The sequence below is a fragment of the Prorops nasuta genome, unplaced genomic scaffold (genome assembly GCF_024137725.1).
Source record: "Prorops nasuta isolate Cenicafe-Biocafe unplaced genomic scaffold, Cenicafe_Pnas_1.2 PNAS00014, whole genome shotgun sequence".
NCBI classification, from domain to species: Eukaryota; Metazoa; Arthropoda; class Insecta; order Hymenoptera; family Bethylidae; genus Prorops; species Prorops nasuta.
In genome coordinates, this window is record NW_027116811.1 from 5436499 (window position 1) to 5446119 (window position 9621).

The 9621-nt window shown below is 29.6% G+C and overlaps 1 protein-coding gene across 2 annotated transcripts; it reads right to left on the minus strand.

Annotated features, from left to right (window-relative positions):
• Positions 1 to 519: 519 nt before the first annotated feature.
• Positions 520 to 9151, minus strand: LOC136778528 (proteasome adapter and scaffold protein ECM29). Of its 2 annotated transcripts, none has more exons than XM_066735459.1 (29): positions 8862 to 9151; positions 8578 to 8623; positions 8181 to 8428; positions 7990 to 8108; positions 7761 to 7910; positions 7394 to 7675; positions 7129 to 7318; positions 6972 to 7057; positions 6708 to 6897; positions 6131 to 6276; positions 5738 to 6041; positions 5485 to 5671; positions 5035 to 5388; positions 4791 to 4966; positions 4582 to 4683; positions 4308 to 4514; positions 4125 to 4239; positions 3866 to 4049; positions 3485 to 3773; positions 3144 to 3377; positions 2694 to 3038; positions 2407 to 2563; positions 2178 to 2336; positions 1951 to 2082; positions 1555 to 1864; positions 1291 to 1474; positions 1094 to 1229; positions 805 to 1014; positions 520 to 731 (listed from the first exon to the last, which is right to left on the minus strand). In XM_066735459.1, the coding sequence occupies exons 2-29, from the start codon at positions 8600 to 8602 to the stop codon at positions 529 to 531; spliced, it is 5424 nt and encodes a 1807-aa protein (XP_066591556.1). In that variant the 5' UTR covers positions 8603 to 8623; positions 8862 to 9151; the 3' UTR covers positions 520 to 528. The 2 variants fall into 2 exon arrangements, with proteins under 2 accessions (XP_066591556.1, XP_066591555.1); XM_066735458.1 differs by having other exon boundaries at positions 8835 to 9151.
• Positions 9152 to 9621: the final 470 nt, after the last annotated feature.

A 9621-nucleotide genomic window follows, 5' to 3' on the forward strand; every position in this document is an offset into this window, starting at 1 on the left:
TCCAGGTATATCGCTACGCTTTTTCGCACGGTTTTACTCACATATCAGTAATTTCAAATTTCAATATCTCGTGAACACGTGGATGAAATACTACACTAATATATTTTTAAAACGCTCTTAGAAGCAGATGCAAAACAAAGTAATAAACAGTAGGTGGTGGGGCATTTAATAAACTCAATGTGATCTTCATCTTGCCTTCAAATGACCTTTCAAAGTCAAAACAATGATACAAACTTAATTCCCACTTCAAATCAAACAAATTTATTTAAATCATTTTTGTGGTAAAACGTAATTTTTAACAAATATTGCAAGTCATTTTTTAAAATGGGATAACCGATATATATTTAAAACAAATTTAAAAGTAAGTATAATTAAATAAATATTCAATTTCGTAAACTTAAAGACATAAGGGTGGACTATTTTGCTGGTTTTGCGATCTCTTAAATTTTCTTTAAGAAAATATCATCGGCACATGCGATGCACCCTTCTGTTATCTTATTATTAATTAATATATTTCTATCGTATTAATTAAATATTTAGTATGCTTTTTACATCAACAACTCTCATACGAATTTCAGGCTGGTTATCTTTTAAAAGCTCCGGTAAAAGTTCATTTGCCAATGACTTTACCTTGTCCAGTTGTTCGATATTTTCAGCTCCTAGCATTTTCTTTGAGAGACACAATATAATATTTAAAGATTCTTTTCTTATTCGAGTATATTTTGATTCACCTATAATAGATAGATAGATGTGATTTAAACAATTTTTTGTAATATTTCTTACCGATATTATTAAAATACTTACCAATACAGCTTCTTAATATGTTATAAAGTACACCACACACTGCTTCATACATTATGATATCATCATTTGTCATTTCAGTATTTTTCATTTGGAATAGTTTTAACCTATCAACATACAAATTGAGAGCCACGAGTATTGCCACTTGCACAGTCCGTGTGCTGTTTGCCAAAATTTGTTGGCAGTGATTAATAAATTCAACACAATATTTATCTATAAAAAAGATTATGCTTGTTAATAAATATAATTTATTAATTTCTGATTCTTTTATTTAAACTTCTTATTAATAAACCTTGTGTTTCTTTATTGGTTGGCCAAGCTTTTCCTAAAACTTCGTAAATTGTTTCCTGTACGTTAATATTTTCTTCTTTCTGCTTAACGATCTCGGCAAAATTGCCTTCCTCCGCCTCTTCGTTTTTATTTGAAAGCTATAATTATAATTTTCAATTTTATTACTTAAATTAAATAGTAGTGATTATCACTTATTACCTTCACTAATAATTCTTGAGCAATATCATAGGTTTCTGAAAATTTATCGACATCTAGCTCATGCAAAATTTCAGCTAATGCTTTTAAAGCATTTCTTCTATAATCCATCGTTCCCTTTCTACTTTCACGACTTAATATCTCTATTATTGTGGACAAGAGCTCTTCATTCGTTGTTAACGCAATCCTTAAAAGCAATAAATATAAGTTCATTCCTTTATGTAATGAGGGATCTTGTCGTTTTCATCGTTTTATGTAAAAACTTACTTGCTACGACATGTTAAAGTAGCCAATGCATTTAAAAGGCGCTCTTTTCCATTCCAAGTTCTTCCACAAAGACCTTCGATTAAAACTTTTAACAATACATTTCTTGCGTCATTATTTATACCATCTCCCAATTTTATCGCTACTGTGTGAACAGCATTAGCAGCTTGAACTTTTCTTGTCCAAGATGCCGACTCGAAGGCTGATTGCAGCATATTTGTTATCGATTCTAAATTTTGTCGAATTCCAGCTTCTGATCCCGGCGTTATGTCATTCCACAGATTGGTCCATAATTCTATTGTGTTTTCATTTTCTATTTTCATAAACAAACACTAATTAATAATAGTACACTTATTTATATGAATACTATTGCTAATGTATTTATCACATTCAATTTACCTGGTGTTTTATCAATATGCATGGCAAAGAATACAAGAGGTGCTATGATATTCAAATGATTGCGTAGAATATCTTGATTATGAGTATTAATTGCATCCAAAGTTTGACCAACTGCTAATTGTAGTGATTCATCTATAAATTAACAATTAATTAGTTATATATTTACAATATAACAATGAAACAGATTCAATTGAAGTACTTTAAATTTAAATAAAAATTATCCTTGCCTTCTTTTTCCATATACCAAGTTTTCAAAGTATTAAATAATTTTTCACAGCTAGATTCTTTTGCTGATCCAACGACATGACCAATGGCAATAGCATTATTTTTACGAACAACGATATTTCGATCCGCTAAACCATTAACCAAAGCAGTGAGAATCTTACCTGAAATAAATAATTAATAAAATTTATTTTAAGATCGCTGCACAATGTGAATAAGAATTGAAAGCCATACCAGCAAAAGGCTGCAAATCACGCTTCAAATGTGTGCTTAGATGGGTTAAGAAATGAGAACACACAATTTTGGTTCCAAATCCTATGCTGGATTTAATTAATTCTATGATTTTTGGCATGAGCTCTTTTAAAATATTAGCATCAATATATTGAATACACTATAACACAAAAAATTATATTTCAGTATTAGGTTATAAAATCTGATAAAACAATAAAATAAAAAATGTCTAATAGAGAATTAATAAAAACAACTATAGATATATGTTTACATAATCTCAGATAATTTACTTTTGTCAATGCTGCAGTAGAAAAATGTTCTTTGGCAGCAGCCACTCTGAAGTTATCTATAGTATTTTGTACATCCGTAGTTCCACCATACATTGTACTTGTATAAGATAATGATGGATTTTCAGAGTCTCCAACATTAATTAAAAGAGCTGGTATTAAAATTATCAAAGATGGTTTGAGTAAAGCTCCAGCTGTAGTGATAAGTTGGGAAACTGTTTGCAATGAAACTTCCCTCACTGTATCCACTACATTTGCAACACCAACATCTAACAAAACTGGTAAAATAGCTTCTAATACTTTTTCTCCAGATTTACCGTGTACAGGATCACAGTGCTTAACACAAACCTGCAAAAATTTGAACATTTTTCAAAGTACACATAAGAAGACTAAATTTTAAGTTCTTTCAATTTAATGTATATCTTAAGATACTATTTATTGTCATATATCAACCTTGCTAAGTATTTTGGTTGTATTTGTTGCAGCTGTTCGTGTATTTTTATGTGTATCATCCATTACACGAAAGAGTTTTCTAAACAGTTCAGGTGCACAAGTGTTTAATTCGCTTAGAGCATTTTGTCTTAATAAATCTGAGAGAGCAAGGCAGCAACTGATTCGTACTCTCCATTCATGATGTGTAAGATTTTCATTTATATCCACTAGAATTTCTTTATGGTACTGTTCAACCTAGTTGATATATATCAAAATAATAAAGTAAAAGTTCAGTTTAAACCAAACCTTTTCATCTTTTTTTATCAAAATTTATAGTTATAATAATGAAATAAACAGCTTACTGCTTTATGAGTAGAAGGAATAATTGCTTGCCAAATACTAGTCATGCTTTGTTGAATTTTTGGATTGGGATCAAATTGATATCGATATAATTTTGGTATAATATAAGGCAAATATTTGTTTAATTCCTCACTAGCCATATTAGCTATTGCAGCAAACCCAAAACCAGCGCCTTTCTTCGAGTTCCACTTAACATTTTGATTAGCTAAATGCATAAAATAGTAAACAAAATCGGGTCGCTGTAATTCTGTAGCCAATGAACATATTTCCCTATATGTTGATAGTTTGCTTCTAAAAATTGTACAGTCTTTAAGAAAATGCTCTTTTTACCCCAGTGACAATAATTAATATAAAATTAAAGCAACAATTTCATTGATTTTTACCTATTTGGCGTATTTCCTAGCTCTCCTTCCTCAAACAATTTTGTATCTACAGTAACTTGCTTAACTGTTTTACGTCCCTGCATAAACTGATCTAATATGTTAGAAACCAAAACATCACGTTCTTCTTTGCTGCTGTTCATATAGACTAAACCAAGACCTTTGGCTGCCAAGTCTTGTATTATATCTATACAATGAAAAAAAAAAAATACTTGTTTAAAATTGTTTTAAAAATTTGAACTTACAATAGTCTCTCATTCACCATTATCGTCCGAAAGGAAATCTATGAATGTGCAATGGATCGCAGATAATTTAAGTTTCATGCATTCCCTTTTAACATTGTGTTCCAATAATGTCAATAGCCATACACATGAAGCCTATAAATTAGTTAAAAATATATATTGAACAGAAACATAAAACTAATTTTAATAAATTAATATTATACTTGTCTTGAATTCGGGTGTGGAGCTTTTGAAATTTGCAGCAATTTATCCAATATAATTAATAATGTTGCAGTAGATTCATCAGAATAGTCTATATTATATTCACTAGCTAAAACCATCAGAATATCTCTGTGTTCTGGAGATGCTGAGCCTTGACTACAACAAACTAAAGCATCCCCAATAGATAAATGTATTTCGATGTCTTTTGTCTAAAATAGAACATTTTAATTAGTTTATAGTGTTAATTAAAAGTAAAAAATAAAACATTTTTCTTACATCTTCTGCCATGGAAATTAATTTGTCTACAATGTATCTACAATGAATAAAATTTTCTCCAATGCATAGATATCCTAGAGAAATAGCAGCCTTTTGCTTGATCTAAAAAAATGTAATTATAATTATTATTTAAATTGCGAGAAATAAAAATTAATATGTAGTAAACTACAAATTGCCGATTTAGCTTTATCTTTAAAAATATTACAAACCTTTGTGCTGATTTTTGCATTGTTCAAAATTGATAATAGTTTATCAACTATTCCCTTTTTACTTATACAATCAGTAGTCTCATCAGGTACAGGTAAACAATAAGTTTTCCCAAATATACCAATTCCTTCAATAGCCGCGGATAACGTTAATGGGGTGGTATTATTAAGAAAAGTAACTAAAATTGGAAAGTTGCTAATAATAATAAATAATTTATAGTTTGGTATTAAACTTACAAATCCATACCAATAATTTTCACTGTATCTTCATAAGTTTTCCAGTCAGATAAATCCTGATTTGAGCTTTGCACAAATCTGATTTTTCTTTCTATCATTTGAGTCAAAGCTACCAATCCTCCATGTTGAATTTCTAATGTTTTGTCATTAGCAAGTGTTTTCATATATTCAATTTGTTTTTCAAAATCATCAATTGGATTATTAGCTGTTATAAGAGCATATATTTGAGCAGCTAATTGGCGTACATCAACTACACTTGATATGATTAAACTACGCAACCATGGTAATTCATTCTTATAATTATATGTTTCATCAGGAAATGTGCATCCAATTACCTCAAACAAAGCAGAAAGTGAAATTTTATCTGAAAAAAAAAGAAAATAGATAATGAATAATAAGATAAATAGAGAAACACCACAAGAATAACATTGATATCAATTTATTGTATTTCAATTATCACCTGCTGATACGTGACTGAGCATCAAAATCATCTCAATATAATTCATTAATAAAACATTTTGTTCCTTATTTAAAGCTTGTAAGTAACGTCTAATCAATGGAAAATATTCGTATGGATGCCACAATTGTTTCTTTCCTACTGAGGCATTAGCAGATTTTGCAAGAGAAGATCTGAGGTAATTTATAATCTATAAAAACATACATTTATTAAAAGAGAAAAAAAGCTTTATAAAAAATAATAGAATACATCTTACTTCTACAAATGTGTCTACATCATATGGCAAGGTTTTGTTACCAGTAATAGCATTTTTGCTATTCCAAATACTCAACCGTTCTTGTAATTTTCCATAAATAAAAGACACAAGCTCGAAAAATTCAGGAAATGTTATTTGTGTTTCTTCTTCATTGTCTTTACTTTTATCCGAACTACCATATAATGCTTTTTTTGCTTCTGAGCTTATTTCTTGTTTACTATCTCCAGAAGCCAACAATAATATGTATCGTGATATCACATTGTTTTGAGGAAAAATAGCTGCAGCATAGTGCATTGCTACAAACCTTTTTACAGATGTAATAATTATTATCATTTCTCAAAGTACAAATATATAAAAATGATTCATAATGAAAATAATTAAAGTGACATTTACCTCACACTAGGTTCTGCAGATTCTATATGATGTAGAAGTAAAGTTTTCATATGAATTATATTGTCCACATCTTCTTTACCCAATACAAAAGCAGGACTCATACAAATTAATGTATCTCTTATTGTTCTTCGTAAGTCATTATCTGCCTATTAATAAATTATAAAGGTAAATTCCTTAAAAAAGCTCTTGTTTCTTAATATTTTGAATAAATTATAAAATATCTTTAACCATTATAGTGCATAGTAATGCCTACTCGTACTGACATAAATTTTAAATGATTATATCTTTTCAACTAGTAGATATTTAGTACTTTTCCCATTATAGGAAAATTATTGACAGTTTACTGTTCACAATCATATAAAGAACACTACATTCACTTAACACCTAATATAAGTTATTAATAATTAAGAATCACTATTCGCACTATTAAACCTGCTGTACATACTTTTTAGACAATTTTCTCCATACAATAACATTAGCAGTGCTAATATTGTGTCCAAAAACGCGAGATTTATAATTAGAAAAGTATGTATTTTAAGGGTTTATAATCCTTATAAATTAAGAACTGTATACTTACTGAGATTAAGGCATCAAAAAGTTCTAAAACTAAACTTAAATCCTTGTTTACAAGGGATGGAATCCTTTGGGCAAGCTGACCTATAATATTGTAAGCCATGCTTTTAAGACTTTCTTCATTTTCAGATATTAGTTTTGTCATCCCTTTTAGTATAACACCAGCCACCCGCATTAATGGGGTAAGACTACACCTAACATAATATATAATTAAATAAATTAAATAGTTATTCTGTAAAAGTATTTTTTTAAATGTCTACAAACGTACTGAGTTACAATATTTGATGTAAACTTTAAAGCTAATGACTTCAATTTCAAGTTTGTTATTGTGCCATATAACGAATCAAATACCACCTTTAACAAAATGATGTTGTTACAAATAAAATCTTAGTTTTGTAAATTTTTAGGCTAGTTAACCTATTTACCTGAATACATAATGGGATTATGAATCCTGTGCCAGTAACATGGCAAAGATAATGCAACAATTTTAGACGAATTCGTGTACTAGCTGGCTGCCTTTTCGTTTCTGGTCTTGCATCTTTTTGTGTTGCTTCACTACCCAAAAATAATGTATATAATGAAGCAGCTAGTTGAACCGAGGACCAATCTATTAAGCTACAGTGATTTACAAATTATGTTAAAAGGTTATGCTAAAAACATATAAAAAAGTATAAAATTAAAATACTTTACCCTACAATCTTTTTTAACTCCAAATCTGCTATATTAGCAATACTGAATCTTGTATCAGATGCAGCTACTATCAAATGGATAAAAATGTCAGATTCAGAGAAAAAGCCTCCTACAAGAAACTTAACAATGCCCAGCTTCATTTGCTCTAATTTTTCTGCAGATGGTGGAGCTTCACCTATTACTCTTTTATATGCATAATCACTTAAACCTGGTGGTGCCACTATGTTCTGAGAAGCGTCTGATCCTTGACCTTGCTGTGGAGATTTTACCTGTCTTACAGAACTAAAATAAAATATAAAAATTTATATTTTATGCTATTTTATTCAATTCTATTTTTCATTTTCCTTATTTTGATAAATATACATACCCATAAGGTAACAATAGAATATCAAGCATAAAATTTGTCAGCTGTTTAGCTATTTGAGGTTTATCTTGAAGTCCAAGAAAAGATTTACACTTCTCTGGATCTTTTGGAATATTAATCTGACCCATAATTGGCATTATCATAAGAAAAAGGCTAAAATATATAATAAGAGCATTAAATACAATAAAATAAGTAAAAAACAAACTATTATATATTATTAAATATTTGAAACCTGTCTTGATGAGAAACAGGCTTTCCCTCTATAGCATTTAATATGCCAGGTATTAATTCTATTTGTTTCTCTATTCCTAATCGAGGAAATCCTATTTTTATGTATATTATTGTGAAATTCTGTAGGCATTAAAATATAAGGTAGAATAATGGTCAAAAGAACTATATAACAATACTACTCTTTAAACTTACAATGACAAATGAACTAGCTGTAGGATCCTGATATTGTAGCAAAAGAGCATCTAAAGGGAGTTGCACTTGAGGTCTACTTTTCACTCTTTTATTAATATGAATCAGCAGCTCCATTACCTTTTTTCTAACCCCCTCTTGTGTGCTTGATAACTTGAGCAACACAGGTGGTAAAAATTTACAAACCGCTGCTTGCAACTGTTCATCTGTTTCAGCTGAGCCCAAACGTATTAAAACACGCTCAAGCAAAGCTATAGAATCAAAGAAATACAGACTTTACGTATTCGTAAAAACATTGTTGCTTCATAATTATTCATACTTTTTAATGTAGGGTAAGATTTTTCTAATAAAAATAAAGATACTCATAATTTTAGTTAAATTAATTATTTATACTACTTACTCATTTCATCAGTAGCTGTTGCCATTTCAGTGCTATAAAATTATTTCTATAAAAAAAATAAAACTAGTCAGTAGTTATTATAAAGTTTAAGGTATCTTATTAGACTTCCAATTGTGTTAACTCATCTGACTACAAGAAATTACTAAGTATTTAGCATAAGCTTATGAATTAGTTCATTAAAGAGACAAGCTTATATATGTATATATGAATTAGATGGTGTAAATTAAAGATTTGTTATAGAAAAGTTATATTAATACCGTATATAATTGACAATAATTGTTCACTTGTTAAGCAAAGAAGACTTTAGGTGTTTTGAGTAATGTTGTAATCAGTTATAATTGTAATTCATCGTGGAAAAAAACTTTCTCATGTTTATAATAATCCTATTTTGTTTGGAAATGTTCGGAAATTTTACTAATTTTTGCCCTTTAAATTCCTTAAGTATATTTTCGAGTAAAGATTTATTTTTGAAAATTGATCATTTTCGTAAAGTACTACACTGAGCGCCACAAATTTTTCTTATGATTATTGGACTAATTGGACTACTGGAGAACCGCTGCGGCCGGGTTTGCTTGCTAATTTGCTACAATTTGCTATAGAGACCGTGCACACTAACACAATGACAGTGAGATAAGAATGCATATTGGTTGGTGTATATGCATACTATCAGCGCAAACTTTCGGTCAATTTTCGCAGTTTTTGAGTGTAATTTATTTATACGTATACAGTTATACATTAACACTTCGCTATCATTGTGTTGGTGTGCACGGTCTCTAATGCTATTTGCTTACCACTGGTAGCGAACAGCGGTTCTCTTACGTTCGGAATCGGAAACTCGGAAAAGGAGTCTTAACGGGATCCTTTACGCCTGCTTTACCGACAGTACAAGTCAATAAACAATTAATTTAATAAAAGTCAAATGCGAAACAAATTGAAAAAACGGGCTTCTTTATGACAAGGTGCCAGTTCTAACGATTGGATAGTCAATCGAGCTTACAAAAACTCATATCGGATGAAAAATAACTCTGTACTACCTTTGTCCCG

Excerpts from the sequence above, each read along its gene's own strand:
- LOC136778528 (XM_066735459.1), bottom strand. The coding sequence starts at position 8,602 with ATGGCAACAGCTACTGATGAAATGA. Across the intron at positions 2,564-2,693 it reads CTACTGCAGCATTGACAAAA|TGTATTCAATATATTGATGC; the intron begins GTAAATTATCTG and ends TTTGTGTTATAG. Across the intron at positions 732-804 it reads CATATTAAGAAGCTGTATTG|GTGAATCAAAATATACTCGA; the intron begins GTAAGTATTTTA and ends TATCTATTATAG.